Below are 22,054 nucleotides of genomic sequence, written 5' to 3' on the forward strand. Positions count from 1 at the left end.
CCCGTACGAGACCAGAAACTTCTCGCCGGACGCCTATGAAGAACACAACTCTTCCAAAGCCGAAGCCCGAGTGCCCATACTTAGCATAAACCACGAGAGCCACAGCTCTGACACAGTTGGCACCACCAGTAGCTCCGAGGCGCCGAGAGCTTCGATGGGACGTGGCACCCGAACAACGGGACGTGCAGACGCTCTGGTCATCAGCCCAGACAAGACAACAACGGTGATTATGCCACTGACAACGACGAGCGCCCATGCCTGCAAGTACCCGGCTCAGACCCGCAAATTGAGCCTGTCAAACCCCATTCACCAGATTACAGGTGCGGCCGCCGGTGCGAGTGTCGGTGCCAGCGCCACGAAAATAGACCGTCCAGCCACCAAACGAGCCCACCCACCGACCACGGACAGTGAGGGCTCTACGGACAGTAGTAAGTGTGGCTCGGCGACATGCTCTCCAAGTACGTCGCCGCCGATCACACAAATTGGGATTCCATTCTACCCTTTGTCACCTACGCATATAATACCGCCCCTCAGAGCACTACTGGCTCTGAGGGGCCGTAGTGCCCTTTATTTTTATTATATGGAAGGCACCCGTCGCACACCATCGATACGATACTTCCGTACAGGCCAGATCCGCCTGAGTGGGCGCCAATTTCTGCTACAGCCAAGCTTTCTGAAGAGTGTCGAGAGCTTGCAAAGACCTTCACTGCGCACGATCAAGAGCGGCAAAAAAGCATTCGCGCTGACGCCAGCACTACTGCGCCCACGTTCCTCCCTTGAGCGCTCATTTGGCTCTCGATCCCTACCACTGCAACTGGCCTATATTCAAAATTATTGCCCAAATACGAAGGCCCCTACCGTGTCGTCAAACGCACTTCCCCTGTCAACTACTTGATTGAACCAATCGAACCATCTTCGGACATGCGCCATCAAGGACGCTACATTGTTAACGTGGAGCCTCAAGGCCGACCATGACCCGCTCATAGTAACCAGCTTTTAGGTCGCCAGGCGGCTCCCTTTTCGTACCCGGGGTAGTTGTGGCAAAGCCTTCGAACAGCGGGTCGTCCTCTTGAGTGCCTTCTAGTGGGTCGCCCTTTTCATAAGAAGAAGAGCAGCTCGTGCAGAGAGTCAGTCCCCGCATTGGCTGTCGCTGTCGTGAATCATCAACGAGTGTCCGCCAATAAACGTCGTAACATAAGCCCCAAAAATTCGCTAATGCTCTGACGACGTCAGAGCACTTCTCTCTTCAGTCATTTTCGCTCGTTCAGCGCTCGCCCCAACCCCTCCAAGGGGTTTCTTTGAAGTTTGCGCGCACTCTCCCTTTTTCAAAATGGCTACGGTGCATTTTCTTTCCTTAAACGTCAGGGGCTTAGACGCCAAGATAAGCAGATAGAAGTCATGCACTTCGCAAGGTCAAGTCAAGTCAAAATCCCCTTCTTACAGGAAAGTAATTTTAGAACCCCTCTTGATGTGCAATCCTTTTCTTCAAATTTTGGAGTTGAAGCCTTTTTTTTTCGCTGACTGATTCAAACATGTGTGGAGTCGGAGTTGTTTTCTTGACACCAGCGTTACGTCGAAAAGCACACTCTGTTTATGGTTTTGACCGCCGCGCACATGCAGTAGACTTTGACCTCCACAGCAGACGAGTAAGGGCGCTCGTAATATATGCCCCAGCTCAACGTGGGGGCACGGTCGATTTTTTCAATTCACTGGACTCATTTACGTTGGACAGCTACCCTACTTTCTTAGTAGGAGTTTTAACTGTGTTGAGGACACCGACAGAGATGCGCGCGGACGCAGAGAAAGCAGACAATATAGCGGAGTTAGCGCATTGCGACAACTCATCCGCAATTTCAAGCTCAGGGATGCGCGGGTCGACACTCACGGAAATGACTTCGTTGCAACAAGGCAACGTGGTCCCAACATGACCCGGCTAGACCGCTTTTATTTTCCAGAAGTGCTAGTCATACATGTCCTTAGTTGCGAGGTCCTACATTTCCCACCGAACGTTCCATGCATTACAGACCACTTCCCAGTGTCTGTAAAACTTTTTTTGAACAATCCACTACATTTAGAAACCGTTTAAAAATGGACACCACACTCGTGCACGACCCGGAAAGCGTAGCATTACTGCGCAATGCACTAGAGCAAGCAGGCAAAATGACGCCTGAACCGCGTAACTGGGACGCATTGAAACACAATTGACGCGCCGAGCTTATCAAAGCGGGGCGCGAAAGGAAAGCACGCCTGATGACAGAGATAAACGACACGCTACGAAAAGCGCGCATTGTACGCAGAGGCGAGACGCTGACGTTCGCAATGCACGACTATCTCAATCCGTTAAAGGCGCGGTACGAACTTTTGCTGCGTCTTAGTTCGCGCACGGCTGCGCATTCTTTTATCAACGGACGACCGGTTTCAGATCCAGCTGTTCTTCGAAGTGTTCGCAACGGCTCTTAGAGTGAACAAATGCATGTCCTTTTCGTTGAGTTGCCGAATGGCAAATAGTCTACGCGAGCAGAAGACATATTGAGGGTCTTTGAAAGACTTTTTTCGAATCTTTTCAGGGCGGAGAACGCAAACGACGTGAACTATACCACCATAGTTAATGAGTTTTGCGAGGGAATTTCTCGCGTACCAGAGGAGCTTCGAGATGGTCTGTGCAGCCTAGTGACGCTGGAGGAATTACATATTGCCACATGATATGCTTGGTTGAGATCCAGGTGTGAAAGAAGACAACCACGATCGGTCTGAGCTGCTGCTTGGATAGTCGATTCAACGAACCCATTAAAACCAAGTTTGTCTTAAGGAACGTGACAAGACTGGTGGAGTTGCTGGGTACAACGTCTCACGATCCACCCGATGCCCAAGACCCCGTCCAGCAGCCGGAACACAAGCCCTGCACCCGTGGACACTCCTGTTCACAGAGCAAGCCGCCGCCAACGAGGCATACCACCTGAGACACCAACCACTGACGCAGCGACTATGACTTCGACCCAAGATCCCATGCAAGCTCCGACACCTTCCACGCCGATCTACTGCACCGTCCAGAACCCACTCATGCCTAGCCCCTTTCATGGAGAGCAGCATGAAGATGTTGATGACTGGCTGAGTGAGTTCGAACGTGTCGCAGCGATAAATTACTGGAATGATGCCGCGAAGCTCCGGAACGTGTACACTTGCTTAAAGGACGGTGCCAAGACGTGGTTTTTGAATAGGAATGATGTTCTGACATCTTGGCGTGAGTTTCAGCGTCGCCTTCTGGAGACCTACAGGAGTCCCGACCGCCGCGAAAGGGCGGAGGGTGCACTACAATCACGCATCCAGATGCCAAACGAGACCGTCTCGATGTACGTTGAGGACATGACACGGCTTTTCAAGCGAGCGGATCCTGCTATGGCAGAAGAAAAAAAGTTGCGCCACCTCATGCGTGGCGTGAAGGAACAACTTTTTGCTGGTTTGGTGCGTAGTCCCCCCAAGAGTGTTGCTGAGTTCCTTACAGAAGCGGTAACAATGGAGCAAGTACTGCACCAACGGTCTGCCCTGTTTGACCGTCAAGTGAATGCTGCCTCAACTCCCGAAATTTTCGCCACCCCTGGAAGCAAGAGCCCCGAATGGATTCGCGAGATCATCCGATCTGTCGTCCGGGAAGAAACGGAAAAGATGTACGGGACAAGGCAAATTGATGTTGCTTCTATCACCAGTGTCATCCGTGATGAGGTCCAACAGGTGTTGCATGCCCATCGTTTTCCGCCGATGTCGGTTGATCCGGAAACGGCTCCTGTGTCTACTGACAGTCGCCGTCGTACGTACGCGGAAGCCTTGCGATCTGCCACGCCTCGTTCTGGTCAAGGAGTCCCGACCCAGCCAGTGCCGCACGTCCCGATCCAGACAGTGCCATACGTCCCGATCCAGACAATGATGCCGTCAGTCGCGATTCAGTCGGCGCACGCTGGTTTGGACATCGATGGTCGCCGTGCACCGACGCGCAAGTCTGATCTCTGGCGTGCGCCGGACAGACGACCCCTCTGCTATCATTGCGGCGAGGCTGGTCACATTTACCGCAAATGTCCATACCGGCAACTTGGCCTGCGTGGATTTTCCGTCAAGTCACCTCGTCCCCAAATTGGTCAAAGGCCGAGGGATATCGAAGAGTATCTCGCGCAACAGCGTGCACCCTTTACACGACGGCAATCGCGGTCACCATCTCCGAGGAGACCCGCAGCCACTGGGTCACGTTTCGGGGTGACGGCACGGGAACGCTCTCCAAGCCCTCGTCGGGAAAACTGAAGGCAGCGGCTTTCGGGGGCAAGGTCGCTGGGACTCAAAGTGCGGAAGACCTCCCATCGACGCTTGCGCGCAACACGGAAGGCATTCAATCAGATAATATTCGCAGTACCGAGGAAACGCCGAAATCCACATCTAAACCCAGTGACCGCGTGTCACTTGACATACCTGTACTGATTGACGGTTTTCAGGTGAACGCATTGATAGACACTGGTGCAGACTATTCGATTATCAGCGGGAAGCTAGCGAAAGATCTCAGGAAAGTGATTACGCCGTGGAATGAAACGCGAATTCGAACTGCTGGAGGACACGTTGTAACACCACTGGGTCGCTGTACGGCAAGAGTGAAAATTCGTGCGTCAACGTTTGTGCTCAGCTGCCTCGTTCTGCGCGACTGTTCACGTCAGCTGATTATCGGCATGGACTTCCTTCGGGAATACGGTGCCATTATAAATCTTCGTGAGCACATTGTGACCTTCTCGACTAAAGGCGCAACAGATCGAGACGCTGATAACTGCCGTAGACCTGCGCTGCGTGTTGCTGACGACAGTGTGACGCTGCTGCCTCGAGCGACTGTTCCCATCGAAGTCATTTGTGAAGACCTCCGGGACGGTGACGTGGTGGCTGAAAGCAACCTATCACTTCTGCTACTCCAAGGTGTATGTGCCACCCGAAGTGTTGTACGTGTCCGTAATGGACAGTCGCAAATACTACTTACGAACTTCAACTACGAGCACCGGCATCTTTTCCGCGGAACCACCGTAGCCTATGGAGACCCTGTTGCCGACGTCACGGAGTGCTTCGCCTCCGAGGAAACGCATGAGGATGGAGAATTTCTAGACCACATCGACAATTATTCGACGCTGTCAGACAAAAGAAAGGCTGCACTTCATGACCTTTTAAGGGAGTTTCGGTCTTGCTTCGCCTCTTCTTCCAAAGTCCGTCAAACACACCTCGCCAAGCATCGAATTATTACTGACGATGACGTCCACCCCATCCGGCAGGAGCCTTATCGCGTTTCTTTCAAAGAACGTGCGGCTATTCAGACACAGGTAAAAGATATGCTCGATGACGGGATTATTCAACCATCCAACAGCCCTTGGTCCTCGCCAGTCGTTCTAGTGAAGAAAAAAGACGGAACGCTGCAATTTTGTATTGACTACAGGAAGCTTAATAGCGTCACGAAAAAAGACGTTTACCCGCTTCCACGGGTCGACGACTCTCTCGACAGATTACGACGCGCGAAGTATTTTTCGTCTATCGATCTAAAGAGTGGCTATTGGCAAATCCAAGTGGATGAACGAGACTGAGAAAAAACCGCGTTTGTGACTCCAGACGAACTTTACGAATTCCGTGTTCTTCCCTTCGGCCTCTGTTCTGCCCCAGCTACTTTTCAGAGGATGATGGACACAGTTCTCGCTGGCTTGAAGTGGCAAAGCTGCCTTGTCTACCTCGATGATGTGGTCATCTTTTCCGAGAGCTTCGAAGAACATCTGAAGCGTCTGAGAAAGGTTCTGGACGCCATTCGCACAGCTAAACTCACGCTGAAACCCCAAAAATGCCATTTCGGCTACGAAGAGCTGAAATTTCTGGGACATGTCATTAGTGCAGATGGAGTGCGACCTGATCCAGACAAAACTGCTTCTGTCGCCGCCTTCCCTGTTCCATCAGATAAAAGAGCAGTACGCCGTTTCCTCGGCTTGTGCGCGTATTATCGCCGATTTATCGCCAACTTCTCGAAGATAGCTGAACCTCTTACGCGACGCACCCGAGATGACGTGCCTTTTACTTGGAGCGCAGAACAAGATGCAGCGTTCACAGAGCTACGGTAGAGAATGCAAACAGCCCCTGTTCTTGCCCATTTTGATGAGGACGCTGCTACAGAAATTCATACAGATGCCAGCAACGTTGGACTTGGCGCTGTCCTTGTACAACGACACGGTGGCGTTGAACATGTAATAGCTTACGGAAGTCGTACTCTTTCTCGAGCCGAGATCCACTATTCCACATCGGAAAAAGAATGCTTCGCAGTCGTGTGGGCGAAGACCAAGTTTCGGCCTTACCTCTACGGTCGTCCCTTCAAAGTGGTGACTGACCACCACTCGCTCTGCTGGCTGGCAAATCTCAGAGATCCATCCGGCCGTCTCGCTCGGTGGAGTTTGCGTTTGCAGGAGTTCGATATTACGATTGTGTACAGGTCAGGTCGCAAACAGGAAGATGCCGACGCGCTTTCTCGAGCGCCTGTGGGGCACGCTGTCAGGGCCTCCGAGGATGAAGATGCTTTTCTCGGAGCAGTCAGCGATTCCGAATTTATGTCAAAACAGCGGGCAGACGACGAATTACGCCCAGCTATTGATTCCCTGGAAGGCCGGAACTCTCAGGTCCCTCGACACATTGCTCGCGAACTGTCCTCTTTTTGTCTAAGAGGAGGAATTCTTTACAAGAAAAACGCCCGTGGTAGTGACAAAGCCTTCCTACTCGTTGTTCCTACCGAAATGCGGGACGAGATCCTCCTTGCGTGCCACGACGAGCCCACGTCAGGACATTTGGGCTATTCGCGAACTCTCGCCGGAGTACGCCAACAGTATTACTGGCCGCGACTATCAACTAGTGTACATCGATACGTGAAAGGCTGCCGTGAGTGCCAGCGTCGCAAGACTCTGCCTGTGAGACCCGTGGGCCTGCTCCAGCCGATCACACCACCACAGACACCGTTTGATCTCGTGGGAATGGACCTTCTTGGACCCTTCCCTTTGTCGTCCTCTGGGAACAAATGGATTATAGTTGCCACAGATTATCTTACTCGTTATGCTGAAACGAAAGCGTTACCCCGTGGTACATCCTCTGAAGTCGCGCAGTTCTTCGTGCACCAAATCGTCCTACGGCATGGTGCCTCGTCATGCGTGATTACGGACAGAGGGACGTCATTTACAGCACGAATGATGGAGGACATTTTTAAATTGAGCTGCACAAGTCATCGAAAAATGACGGCTTATCACCCGCAATCGAATAGACTGACAGAGAGGCTTAACAAGACCATAGCAGACATCCTGTCAATGTACGTTGACGTACAACACAAAACCTGGGACGAAATTCTTCCATACATCACGTTTGCATGCAATACGGCAACGCAAGAAACAACGCGATTTCCGCCTTTCCGACTCGTTTACGGACGCAACGTGCGAACCATGCTCGATGCTATGCTTCCGTGTGACCAAAGCAATGAAATCGCTCCAGACGCTGAGCAATACACTCAATACGCCGAGGAAGCTCGTCAGCTAGCTCGCATAAACACCAGTCACCAACAAGATGAAGACGCACGACGTTACAACCTCCGCCATCGAAACGTCACCTACCACCCTGGGGACCGAGTGTGGGTGTGGACCCCTGTCCGGCGACCAGGCTTATTCGAAAAACTCCTAAGCCGTTATTTTGGACCGTACAAGGTTCTTAGACGAGTCACTGATGTTACCTACGAGGTATTTCCGGACGGCGCAGCGTCTTCTCGTCGACAGCTTCGGCCCGAAACCGTGCATGTCGTTAGGCTGAAGCCCTACTTCACACAGTAGCCCTTGTGGTTCACGTGTTGCGACAAGCCGTGACATTGTGCTGCTGCTGCTGTTCGTGTTCTCCTGTGTTTTTATGCCTTTTCTTTTTGCGCTTGGCGCAAGCATTCGCGAATTTTTTTTCATTTGCGCTGTGAGTACTGGCACTCTCCCTCTTTTAGTTCTCTGTATCTGCGTTTGTATGCCTTCATTTTTTTTCTTTACGAGCATCGAGTCGATGTTTTCAAAGGGGGGACTATTGCCACATGATATGCTTGGTTGAGATCCAGGTGTGAAAGAAGACAACGACGATCTGTCTGAGCTGCTGCTTGGCTAGTCGATTCAACGAACCCATTAAAACCAAGTTTGTCTTAAGGAACGTGACAATATCGTGCTTCAGCGCATGAACACAACCGCGGCCGCCGGCCCTGACGGGATACTTTTGAGTTTCTACAAAACCTTCCTTGAAACAATACAAGACCACCATTTGACAATGCTAAATGGGCTTCTTGCTGACGGAATCAGACCGAATACGTTTCGTGAGAGCAGAGTTATACTCTTGCTTAAAAGCGAGGGAGAGCCGTCCGATCCAAGGGCGTGGAGGCCCATTTGGCGACTTAACTCGGATTATAAGATATTGACAGCCATACTTGCCAACCGCATAACAACCATTCTACCGGAACTAGTAAGCGACATACAAACATGCAGTGTCCCAGGTCGTACGATCTATTCCTCGCTTGCGCTGACTCGCGATTTATTCACGTACGCTACAAAAACACAAATATCTGTCATTTTTGTTTCCTTGGATCAGGAAAAAGCTTTTGATTGCGTAGAATGAAACTATCTTTTCGCTGTGCTTGAGTATTATGGCTTCCCAGCCCATTTAACCGACACCCTCCGCTTACTATATACAGACATACAAACGTCATTAGCAGTGAATGGCTATACATCTCAACCTATTGCAGTGAGTATACTTAAGTAATGCCACTATAGTGGCATTATACAAGGCTGTCCCCTCTCCGCAATTCTCTTTATATTAGGCATAGATTCATTATTTAAACAAATCCGGAAATTCACTTCGATACGCGGTTTTCCTCTTCCAGGCTTGGGTGAAGTGAAAGTAGCGGCATACGACGATGACATCTCGTTGTTTATTCGGAACATAGATAGCTACAGAGCCTTTCTGCGAATATTCCACACCTGTTGGAAGCACGTCTTAATCTCGGAAAAAGCAAGGCATTGTGCTCTGGGATGCGCAGTGAAGAGTTTTCTGATGGCGTCCAAGTCGTCCAAGGCGTTAAAGTCTTAGGTGTAACTTTCCTTTCGACTGGTGAGGTAGCACGCACCACACGGAAAGAAATCCAACACAAAATGGACAGACGCATTGAAGTCGCCAGAACGTTTCAGCTACGTTTTACTGAAATAGCTTACCTAATTAAAAGCAGCATAACCGCGCTACTGGTTTATGTACCCAAAATTGCCCGACCACCTCGACCGGTTTTGCTGAGAGTGGCTATACTGCGTGCGGCTCCTTTTTCTGGGATCGCCACGCCGAAGCTGTTGCCAGAGCCTTGGTCCGCCTACCAGTAAAATAGGGAGGGCTCAGTGTACCCAACCTTGATGTAATGTGCCGCACGTTGGCTCTCAAAAACACCTGGGCCCTCTTAGAGAAGTCATCGTATCGAGGCAGGCAACTTGTAGTGTATCTGTTAGGAACCTCTAGAAGACTTTTTGGTGTAGCAAACGACACGGCACCAGCTGCTGAGCAGCCACCAGCGTATTACACACTTGTTATAAAATCTTTGCAACAATGGCGAAACGATTTTCCAGTTCAAGAACTTATGGAAATGTCCCCCACCAACATGAGCGAATTAATAGCGTTTAAAAGCCTATCTGAAGAACAACGCCGGAAATGCCGGGCGAAAAGACGCTGGACTCTTACAAACACGTCTCTCTTCTCCGAGGTTCATGACCTAAACTGGCTCAGGGAATGGGGGGGGGGGGGGCTTTACCAACGGCCGATGGCCTTGCTGCGTGGGGCGTGGCGCCCTCCGCCACATGTCCGCAATGCGGTCGCGTCGAAACACTAAAACATGTCGTCCAAGTATGTATAGTAGCGCGCACCTTTTGGTGCATAGTTACCAGGATGTTCCGAACAAGTATGCAGTGGAAGTCTAGCCACAGGGATAACTTAGTCGTACTCTTAATGGCTATCAGAGCCTTCGTCTTATTGAAACGAAAGGGACTGGCCTGCCTGAGGGGACGCCCCCAGAGAGCCATGTTTCTCTTACTACATCGGCTAAGAAACATAATGCTTATGCATCTTAACGCAGAACTAGTCATGCTGGGAGAGGAGGCTTTCCTCCGACGGTGGTCTACGCGATTTATTATCGTGAAAAACAACAGTGTCCATTCCTTTCCTCCCCTATTGAGGAGGTGGGCTAGAGCTTGTACCACTGTGGCATTACAGTGTGTATTTTTCTTTTCTTTTTTAGAAACATGTCCTTTTGTGCAATATTGTTCTTAAGCGCGAGAGCAAATCGTCCTCACAGGTGAATGCAAAATATCACGCTACACTGTGAATGACCTCCCCTTGTTTGTTCAAATAGCCTTACTGTTTATTTAGGTTTAATCATCTCGATGTCATGAATGTCCTGTCTTTGTTGTACAATTTCTGCATTGTACGTCACTGCATACGCTATAATTTCTTCCGCTGTATATAACAGCTTGCATTGTACATACGCATTGTTCACCATTGTCCATTTTTATGTGTGCACATAGGCTGCGTAAGATATATCCTGAAATAATATTCTCGTAAACGCCAAGACTGCTACTGTAATCGGACTTTTCGTTTACACGGCACAGGTTCGCCCTAATAAACAGTTAAATTCCAACGCAAAGTCTCCTGTCTTCGGCCAAGTCACGACCCCGTGACACTGTGTAGTGGAAGGTACGTGCTGGCATCCTCGAGAAGGGCGTTAATCTTGTTCACGTAGTCATTCGTGTCGAGCAAAACAGTAGCGTTGCCCTCGTCCGCAGGAAGTATTACAATGTCTTTATTAATGCTTAGAGACTTCACCGCCTGAAGTTCTGTTGAGGTCAGAGGGGAAGCTGCATATGACGAAGTGAAGACAGCACAGACACAGCACGCGTACGGGCTTCGTCTCTGCGAGAAAGTTCTACGATGCTCACAGTGTTCTCGACGGCGCAAATTATCTTCCCACGGTCTGTTTCAAGGCCGTATTGAAATTGAGTCCGAGATTTAGGACAGCAGTCTCGGCGACGTTTGGCTTGTAGGAAGAAAGGTTATGCACAGTGCATTTGCCTGGCGGACGCGCACCCTTTGCATGTCGCTGTTGTAAGCTAGCCAGTTTTTTTTTCGTGCGATTGTTCACAACGACCCTTTGAAGTTTTGGTGTTGGGTCGCTATGTAGTGGAAGGTACGTGCCGGCATCCTCGCGAAGGGCGTTAATCTTGTTCACGTAGTCATTCGTGTCGAGCAAAAGACAGTAGCGTTGCCCTTGTTCGCAGGAAGTATTACAATGTCTTTATTATTGCGTAGAGACTTCACCACCTGAAGTTCTGTTGAGGTCAGAGGGGAAGGCTGCATATGACCAATCATTGTCGGAGAGAACGCCCATCGATGTTCATGATCTGTTATGGCTGCTTAAGTTCTGCTTAGAGAGCACTTACTTTATATTCAGGAGCAAATACTACAAGCTGGTGCATGGCACTGCAATGGGATCTACTGTATCCGTCACTGTCGCAAACCTTGCAATGGAGGCTGTTGAAAACTGGGCTCTCACTTCATTTGCTGCCGCGTCTGAGACTTTCCTTCGATATGTGGATGATTGTTTCTGTGTTTTGCAACGGGATGCCCCGCCAGTATTCTTAGAACAGCTAAATTTCATGGAAGCCGCGATGCAGTTTACCATGTAAGAAGAATCAAACTGCTGCCTTCCGTTCCTTTACGCCCTCGTGAAACGAGATGGTAGGCGCCTGACTTTAAGTGTGTACAAAAAGAAACACACACCGCTCGTTTTCTAATCTTCAATTCTGTGCACTCATCCTGTCATAAACCTTCTGTTGTGTCTACACTCGTAAAGCGCGCTTGGAGGATTTGTTCTAAGGAAGAAGACGCAGTAGAAGATGTTGAGTCCGTTCGACGGGAGCTGGCTAATTGCGGATATCCGCTTTCCTTCATGAACTCGGTGCAGCGACAACGGCAGCGTGCGGCTCAGTCACACACCATCGCTACGAGAAAACGCGCATCGGTGCCTTACGTTCCAGGCTTCAGCGAGACCCTCGCTCGGGTATTTCGCGGCTACGACGTCCATGTGGCTCACGTTCCGACACGAAATCTCCGAGGCCGTCTTACAAATGTCAAAGATAAGTTGGACAGACATGATTTTCCCGGCGTGGTGTATAAAATTCCTTGCAAAGACTGTGAATACGGATACATTGGCAAAACGGGAACTTACAAAAGAAGGCTCCGGGAACATTTTAATGACGTCCAGAACAAGAAAGTAGCTTCTAATGTCCTCGCAGAACATATTGCGTCTACTGGGCACGCTATCGACTGGGATAAAGCCTGCATCATTGCCACGAAAAGAAAGTTGTTACCACGAGTGCACATGGAATCTCTGGCCATTCAAACTACTGCGCATACGTTGAATAGAAATATTGGGACACTCCCTCCTGTGTACGCGCGATGTCTGCAACACGTGATGAAACATGCATAAGAAGAGCGCACTACGCCATTTGCGGTCACTGTGAAGAAGGCTCCCGTGTGGGGAGCCGAAACGTCTTTTTAAGTTTTGTGTATTTCACCTTGGTCGGCGTTTTTGTTATTTTGCATTAGGCTCTAATATGTGCGGGGAAATCTACAGAAAAAAAGCCAATTTGTGAATATATAAGCCCCAGCGTTGACTTCACCTGTCGTACATCTTGACCCGGCATTTCTAATAAGCGCGGGGTTATGGTAAAGTGCAAACCCATTTGTTTTTCTTGCCACAGGCAAGCAGCAGCAACAGCGTGGCAGCCTTTTCGATCATTTGTGGAAGCGCCGCGGTGTGGAGAAAAAGCGAGCCACGCTCAGCTCTTGAAACACACTCTCTTCATGCGATTGGGAGGGGCAGAGAAAAGCACACCACGCGCGCGCACTCACAGGCCATGTTAGGAGAGATATTTACATCTGCGACCCAAAAGGGAGCACAGAGTACCATCGTCGAGAAAGTGTGGAAGGGAGGAAATAATGTGGGCAGTAGTAAGAATTAACTTTCATGATATATGAGTACCAACAACGACGAGGGCTAGGCGGGGTCAACTCTTTTCCCATTAGATATATTGGTGGAAGCCTAGCTGCAGCATGACGACCACGTCATTCATACACTGCGCGGAGTGTGCCTCTTTTGCGTCTACGCATGTTTGCTTGACATCGGTGTGGTGTATTGGGCAAAGTATAGTTATAAGTTGCAGCAACACTACAGAGAAACATTGACTTGACTTCAATTTGATTTATAAAGCGCACCTTGAAAACTCTAACTCCATAAGTTTCTCTATCATAGGTTCGTAATTAGCAAAGAAAATCAAGGTTGAAGGTTCAGTTGGAACTTTTGAACTGAAATCTCCGCGCGTGTTGTCAACAATATCAAAATGTACTTTTCGCTATTTCTCGAAATCGGCTCGATGAATAGTTCGCAATTTAGGTTTATGGCACCCAGAGAAGACAATGTACTTGATCTTTATTGATTAGAAGCTACGTGGGTACCAGTAGACGCCTTCAAATTCTGCGACTTCAGAAATATCGAGCTGATGTATGGGTCTGCATTTTCTTTCCGCACGTTTCCTCGCTTACCAAGCGTCATCTCGCAGTAAGAGGGGCGTTTTCAGGATTGTTAAATGGGATCTTTCTAATACACGTCTTCGGTGTCTCTGTAGTGTTAGGTTGCCCTTGTTCTACTTCAGTCACTATACAGCACATACTTTTGAAAGTGCTCACCTTTGTTGTTTCTATCTCGCAGGATCTCCACTGTTCGAGGTTGACAACGAAGATGGACTATCTCAGTAACTGCACCTTAGCAGGCATGGCACCTGCATGGATGTGCACTCAAGGTCAGATCTACCTCTACCCGCCGAATGGAAACGGGAGTTCGGACCTGGCGTGCGCTGAATGTGATTCCACTGAACTGTTCGACACGTCACCTATACCAGATGCCGTTTCCATTGAGTCTTCATACGATGCGCTTCTGGAAAGCAGCCGCTTTTGGATACAGCGCGTACTTGTGCCCATAATAACACTCATCGGCATCATTGGAAACTCGGTTACGATCGTCATCATGACCAGAAGGCGGATGCGCTCGTCCACCAACAACTATTTAGCTGCACTTGCCATCGTCGATATGCTGTACCTTCTGGGGGGCTTCGCGCTGTCGCTCAAGCACTACGAGTTTATCCAGGAAAAAGGGTTATTCGTTTATTTTCGCTGTTTTCCCTTTCTCATTCTTTTAACGGACACGTGCAGCAACACGTCTGTCTGGATCACAGCAACCTTCACGGTCGAGCGGTACATCGCCGTATGCCATCCTATCAAGGGCAAGGTGTTGTGCACGGAGTCACGGGCTAGAAAGGCTGTCATAGGGGTCGTTGTCTTCTGCTTCGTACTCACGCTACCGACGCCTTTCGAATACGCTGTGGTTGAGGATAACAACCCGGTCACCAATATGACCAAGGTCAGTCTCAGCTACTCAGAGTTCGGGCGCAATGAACTGTACAAGACGATATACTACTGGTTGACGGTGGTGCTTTTCACTCTGGTGCCATTCTGTCTACTGGCCGTGTTCAATGCTTTTCTAGTGCGCTCCGTGCACATTTCACGCAGGCAGCGTTCTAAAATGACTCAGAGAACTGACTCCAGCCGCGACAACCAGGAGAACAAGATCACCGTCATGCTCATTGCGGTTGTCATACTGTTCTTCGTCTGCCAGCTCCCCACCGCTGTCACACTGCTCTACACTTCGATAAAGACTCCGAAAGAAGGTAGTGAGCAAGAGAAGCTCGTCTTCATTTTGGGAAACATCTTCAACTTTCTGATGTCGCTCAATGCAGCTGGCAATTTCATACTTTACTGCCTACTTAGTCAGAAGTACCGGCGTACTTTCCTGCAAATTTTCTGTCCTTGTGCGGAGGGTCAGTTCGTGCGCCTGCAGTCTGTTTACCAGTACACTGGAACTGGTCTCAACCAATCAGACGACCATACGCCTGCCACCAGCCGCCGCTTGAGCTCTGTGCGCTCGGCCCGTTCCAATTCGTCGGGGCCCTTTGATGCCAATGGTAAGAAGAGCGCACCAGCGCGGGCGTGCTTGCTGAACGTTCCTGAGGAGCCCACCAGTGGGCGCAGAGCGAGTGACTCATCGAACTGCGCAGTCAGATCGACCGCATTCACTGAGTCTTTTTGGTCTAGACTTCGGCGATCACCGGACAGAGCCTGCGCGAACCAGCCTGACAAGCTCAAGGACTGCGTAGTTGTCATTACTTCTCAGGGGGTGACAGAGAACAGATGTGTGGCACCTAAAATATAGGCACCGTCTTGATAGAACCCACTACACTGTAGAGGAACTCAGACCATGTGAGCTACTGGTTGCTCGAAAGTGGTGCTGAATAATGCTGAACACGGATAAGCTGACCGCTTCGGCAAGTACGCTTGGTGAGCATTCATCAGCTGTCGTGCGTGTACTCGGCAGGAATATGTGTTTATTTTTTTGCAGGTGCTTGAATATGCTCCTAAGTGAAAAACCGTGCTTGTTTTGCGCAGTGGCAATGTGGGCAAGAATAGATGGCTGTCCCTTACAAATGTTGAAGCTGTTCAGAGCTGCCCTTTTTTGTGTCGTGGTTCGTACACGTCTCAGTTCTATTTATCGAAAGTATAAAGTTGTTTTCGAACTCGGGAAGAATCGGACGCTTTCTAAGTCAATCTTGGCCACGCGAGAGCCTGTGGATCCCAAAATATTACTATATGAGTGTGAAAAAAGAATGTCTACGCTTGATGGCGACCCACATATCAATAACGGCTGTCAAATAAATATAATATATGTCATAACATGAACGAACAGTATTGACCATGCGGAATGAACAACGGATACTGAATGCAGTTTGTGTGAAACGGTGTGTTAATTTTGCATATTTCAAGAATCAATTATATGTTCTATTTATTGCTATAAACACTATCTTCGACTCGAGGTGAAGTGTTGAGGTATTAAAAAGTTGCGGGAAGAGCTGATGGTAACGTGACAGCAATAAACGCGTCATGATTCACGCACACCCAACTTGAAGCGTGCATAAAACGTGCGGAAGTCCCTTGCAATCATTTTTTTTTCGTTGGGTTGCTTGAACCTGCCCCACGTTTTATGCCTTATTCTCAGAATATGAAGGTGCTCTTATTGGGTAAAATTGAAACAACTTTAGAAGGTGATGTGCCCTAGCAGCGTAATCTGCTGCTATTCCCGAGTGTATTGTGTATAGCAGGAGCCTTTGTCGTCCACATCTGGTTAGGTGCGTCAGTGAAAGACGTCTGTTACTTCCCAGTATTGACCACAGATGCAGACTATGTACGCCCACTGTAGATGTACTAATTAACTTCCCACTGTTTGGAAAACATTCTTGTGTCATGGCTGAGTTGTATGTAGCACGAAAATGTGCAATGCTCCGATGCACACGAACTTAATGGTGTGCAGCTCGTGAGTTCGTTGGCCTTGCTTTTGTCCCCATTTGCAAGCGCTCAAGATGAGAACTGGCTCACCTCCGGTCCTTTCTTTTCTATTTCTTCCTCCATTACTGGGATATTGTGTTACCGATCGTTGAGTGTTCAGTCTTCAAGTGTCTAGATATTGTACTCATGGGTGCAGTGGCTACGGTGCTCGGTTGTTGACCCGGAATTTACAGATGCAACCCCGGCGGTCAAATTTCGGTGGAGGCTAAACCCCGTATTCACAAACGCTCCTCGACTCGACTTTCACCCTTCACTCGACAGAGTTAAGCACTGTGCTGCGGCAAGGCTGAAAATGGCGCTGCTCTACTCATGAATAGCAGCAAGTTATCACTGATATGCAGTGACTCCCCTTGCCTAGAGATGGCACTCCCATAGGCTTTCTCAAGTGAAGGAGGAGCGTTGAGGGAAGGGGCGTTGTGGAATACGGGGGTAAATGCTAGAGTTTCGTGCACTTTGCGATTTCAGTGCAAATTAGAGAACATCCCTGGTGTCGAAACTGCCGGACCCTCCAGTGCGGCGTGTCTCATAATGATATCGTGGTTGTGGTTCGTGAAACCTATTATCACTAGCCTCTGTACGAAGCGTAGGCGTGCTATTACTTCCCATCGTTTTGTACAATAATCACAGTAGAGCATCTCTGTTGTTGAAGTTTAAGTGTCGAGAGTGTTCCTGGAATTGACAATAAATACTTAATGCAGCCTCTTTGCGTAAAAGAATATCTTTAGGTGGTGTACGTCATACTGTCCCCAACAATAGGCTCACAGCATCATTACAAAATAATTTTTGGGCAGTACGCAAGGTAAACAAAAAATCAGTGCATACAAGTAAGGTGAAAATCTGTCTAGTTGCTGCGAGAAGTATAGGGCGGCGCAGATGCTCGATGGATCGTCTATTTAACCATCTGAAGAACCCGTGGCGGTATCCGTGGAATATGGGGTCGTCGTAGTAATCAGTGCGTTGATGTCCCGGATCAAGGAAGCGTGACCAATGAGATGTATAAGGGCCCCATCTCGGTGGTTTAGTGGCTAAGGTACTCGGCTGCTGACTCGCCGGTTACGGGATCGAATCCCGGTTGCGGTGGCTGCATTTCCGATGAAGGTGGAAATGCTGTAGGCCCGCGTGCTGAGATTTGGGGGCACGTTAAAGAACCCCACGTGGTCTAAATTTCCGGAGCTTCGCACTACGGCGTCTCTCATAATAATAAGGTGTTTTTGGTACAGTAAACCCCACATATCAATCAATCAAGATGTATAAGAGCACCGGTGTAGTATCGCCTTACTATACTGTAGTGATCGGAAGTGGCAATCTGGGCCATGACAGATCAGCAGCACGAGTCTAGCGAAGAGTCAAGCTGGTCAAATGCGCAAGTGGCAGGAACCAGGAACCCGCTCCTTACTAGCCTAGGGAAGAGTGCCATTCTCCCAGAATGAAATGATGCATAGTAGAATTGAACATTTGCGGTGTGAGAAGGCCACGTTTTCTGCTGGTGGTTCTATCATCCTAATGCACTTTCGCCTAAGCCAAAAAAGAAGGTTACTCGATGTAAACGTGATTGTGGCAGTGATTGTCAGAAACAGAAAATACCAACCACGAATTCAACTCAATTTACGCAATGTGGCAGTTCACTACAAAGTGTTGCTGATAACAGTTCTGCCTTGAAGCTGGCGATCTCCCTAAAAACGGCTGAATCGTCGGCCATCTTCAGGAATGCGTGGCTACCACGCATTTGGAATGGTGGCTTTACTAACCCAACAGATCTCCTTCCCGCGTGATTCAATGCGGATAACAAGATGTTTTGCAGCGTACCGTCACCTTTGTTCCTTCCTCTTTGATATGTAAGGATCAGCATATCAAAACTCGATCATGCTCGCTTACAAGCATTCAGGCGCTGCTACTGCAACAAGGCAACGCCACCTATTGATACGGTGAGTAAAACGAGAAATCGACCCAGAAGGCAAGAAGCAGCAAGAAAAAAGGAAATATCACAGGGAATTATCATTTTGTTTTTTCTGCAAAAAAACTAAACACGATAAAAATCACGACTTATCCGCAAAGTGAATGACTTTGATGGACCTGGCTCCGTTAGTCCACCTTTCTGTTTGTCTATCCGTTCATCCGTCCGTTCGTTCCCTGTCTTTCTGTCTGTTTGTTTGTCTGTCTGTCTGTCCCGCAAGACAAGAAAGACAGAAGGGGAAACTGCGGGCTGGTGCCAGCGCGAGCGTGCGCCGATAAAATGTCAATCTGAGAGAGGAGGTTGGCGAAGTGACCTTATGGCGAACGTGCGCGAACCAGCCTAACAAGCTCAAGGACTGCGTAGTTGTGCGGCAACGCACAGAACTATTCGTTTTCAGCCGTGACAGGGGAGCGCGCGCGCCTGCAGTCTCCGACGCACACGAGTGTCGTCTGCTACATTTCAAACCGGCTACTCGCGCTACGTTGCCATGTGACACACACAAAAAAGATTTTAGTTAGAAATGTTGGCGTTAGGAAGGTAAAGTCATATTAGTGCTTCCTACTGCAAATTGTCTTTATTATTCACATTTGGAAAATAGTGCTCTTGTATCGAATGGAAGGGACAAACTGGTCCACTACAAATAGCTGAAGATCTGATGATGTGGCGGTGCGGCATCACATTTTGCAAGTTTTTCGTTATAACAAAAGGCGACATTATTTCGAGATATTAACATACGCCGTAAAAATTGATGATCAGAGCATGCCATACACACCTGGTGTTTGTATTAGAAATTTATTCACATTTCCTTCATTACAATTGGGCATACGGGAACAGACGATGCAAGGTAAGGGCTGGCTTCGAAAACCAGCACGTCGCAAATTCGACAGTTCCTTCGCTGCTGATTAGTGATTTACGTTGACTGTTTGATTAGTGATTTACATTGACATGGAACGCTGATGCTTTGTCCCAAACTGCAACAGTATATATAAGTCTTGAGCTGAAAAAGTTCGCACCTTCAAAGCTCCAGCTGACCCTAAACGCTTGCAGGAATGGGTGAGAGCTATCGGCCGGGTGGATCGCGATCTCACGATATGCGACTACGTCTGCGAGAACATTTCCTCAGTGAAATCGTGAGCAGGCGCAAATACTACGCTGAGCTTGGAGGCGCGGTCATTTGTGACCGCAAGCCAAAGTAGGTGCGTGAAGCAGTTCCTTGCACTTTTTCGGATATTTCGCCGCACTTGCATCCATCAAAGAAACCTAGAGTCAGCCGGAATTTACTTCAAACTTCCGATGAAAGAAGCCTCAAAAAAGTGAAGATGCATAGTGTGTATCAAGATTCAGTAGCCACCAGCAACCAGAGAAATAGCCTTCAAAGAAATACGAACTTCAAGGCGAGCTCCATTGCACATGAGGCGTTCACGTCTGAGCATTAGAGTACATTTCACTTGAAGTCTCCGCCACAGCCAAGCTACATTCAACTAAATCTGCTGAAAAATATGTGCCGATGCAGAAAATAGAGGCAGAGGCTTCTGCCCCTACAGCAAGCTGGCTCCAGCAGTTGTCCAGTGAGCATCCCACACCATTCCAAACACTGCATAGAACCACCACTACATAAACGTTGATTGTGTCGAATGCCTTTTTTTGTGCACATGGTGAAATTGTCAGCGTCGTCTCCCTCATTCGCATTCAAAATCCTAGAAGCGATGCCGTCCCACGAGGGCAGCGAGGGATATACAGCAACAAAATGGAATCGGGGTCGCGAAGTGAGCCGTTTAGATGTGGAAGTACCTTGTGAAGCCCAGCGAACCTGAAATATTATTGACATGTTTTAGGAACTTCAACACCAAGTCATTTGTCGTGGAGGTCCTGCCAGAAAAAAGTTTCCCGAGATCCAGTCAGAATGTGCCTTTTGTGACGAGAGAGGGGCCTGGAGGCACAACAGCTCCCCTGTTTTTAACTGTTCGCTGATGCATTGCGGACTATTCAAAAAGCTGTCGAACACTTTGCGTATTCACAAGAAACGAAAAGAAAGCAAAAAAGTCAAGGCATCTGTTAGGTTTCATGTTAGCGGTCTCAGTGCGCCATACAGGTCGATAGTAGAAGTAGTTAGGAAGCGATGAGCTGTGTTGTACCACAAGAAAAAAAAACTATTTATGAAAAGAACCAAAAGATAGAAAGCCTCACTTGAAGCAAGCATGGAGAAACTTAAACTCCTTCCAGACACGCAAGTTTTGGATCTTGCTAAAGAAGCCGGCTTTTGAGAGAACCACTGCATGCTTTTGGCAGAGTCTTTAGCAGCCGCAAAGGTCCCGGCGAAACATGGAAGACGGTGCACGGACGACTGGCTTCTCCTCTACCTACTTCCTAACTTGAAAAATTGATTTGCTGCACAAACTTGAAGGAAAACACGGGAGGCAGGAAAGAGTGCAGACTACCAACTCTTTATGAGCAGACTACCAACTGTTGCGTGAGCACAGTCTGGCCGTTAAAGAAAAAAATGGTGGTCATTAAGATTTCTACTGTAGGACATGCGGATGCACCCCCCGGCTTAAGAGTGCGTCAGTCATGGCTAAAGCACGCGAAAAGACCGAAAGGGAGATTCTCGAAGCGTACTTTATTAGGCAATTTAATGACAAGGGCATAAGCATGCCTTCGTTGACACTTTCGGACAGGGAAACGGTCTTCCTACATGGTCATGTGTAATGGTGTGGGTAGCATTTTGCGTTGTGTTCTCTTCCATTTTTCTTCTTTTGTTTTGTTCATGAGTGTTCCTGTTTTATTTCCCATGCGACGCTACGTATTCTTTTGTAAGGTTTAATGTTTGTTATTATATTTTTTTACTCTTTAGGCGTAATGCTCCTTCGGGTTTGATCATTTGGGGCTGCTTGGAGTGACTATAGAATTGTTTTTTTCTTGTTTTTCCGGTGCTAAGCGCTATTTTAAATGTTTTTAAACAAAACTCTCTAGAGTACGTTTTCATATGTTACGCCTTTGATATTGGTGCAAAAAAATACAAAATATAACAAAAGATAAGTTTTAGCAAAAATAAGAGCGCACACCTTGGGAATAGCAGTTAAGATTGTGGTCAGTATTACTTTTGTATTTTGCCATTTTTCGCATTTGTGATTGTGGTGCCAGTCACATTTGAATTGATTTGTTTTGGGACGGCTTTGTTTGTGGCATCTTTGGTTTTGTGCGCATTGTGGAAGCGCAGCGTAGCATGCGTATATATTGGCTTCACGAAACGACAATAAACAGTTGGTAGTCTGCGCTCTTTCCTGTCTCCCACGTTTTCCTTCAAGTTTGTGCAGCAAATCAATTTTTCAAGTATAAAACTAGTCTGTTAAAAAGTATTGCTTCAACGTGCTTCTTAACATACGCATGCCATCTGGCTACAGATTTTTCAGAGAACACAATATCTTGCCATTGCACTGCGTGAAGACAATCAGAAAATGCATTTCCAACGTAGGAATGAAGTGTGGCTTTGACGAGGATTTT

General features: G+C 48.4%; 1 protein-coding gene across 4 annotated transcripts in view; it reads left to right on the forward strand.

The window, feature by feature from the left end:
- LOC119169192 (FMRFamide receptor-like) overlaps positions 1–21,829 on the forward strand; it is a 1,338,388-nt gene extending 1,316,559 nt beyond the window's left edge. For all 4 annotated transcript variants that reach the window (XM_075886260.1, XM_075886259.1, XM_075886261.1 and 1 more), the window contains one exon: positions 13,856–21,829. In XM_075886260.1, coding sequence (XP_075742375.1) covers positions 13,886–15,412 — 1,527 coding nt within the window. In that variant the 5' untranslated portion in view covers positions 13,856–13,885 and the 3' untranslated portion in view covers positions 15,413–21,829. The remainder of the gene's footprint in view (positions 1–13,855) is intronic.
- The last annotated feature ends 225 nt before the right edge of the window (positions 21,830–22,054 follow it).

The sequence above is a fragment of the Rhipicephalus microplus genome, chromosome 2 (assembly GCF_043290135.1).
Source record: "Rhipicephalus microplus isolate Deutch F79 chromosome 2, USDA_Rmic, whole genome shotgun sequence".
In the NCBI taxonomy this organism is placed as follows: domain Eukaryota; kingdom Metazoa; phylum Arthropoda; class Arachnida; order Ixodida; family Ixodidae; genus Rhipicephalus; species Rhipicephalus microplus.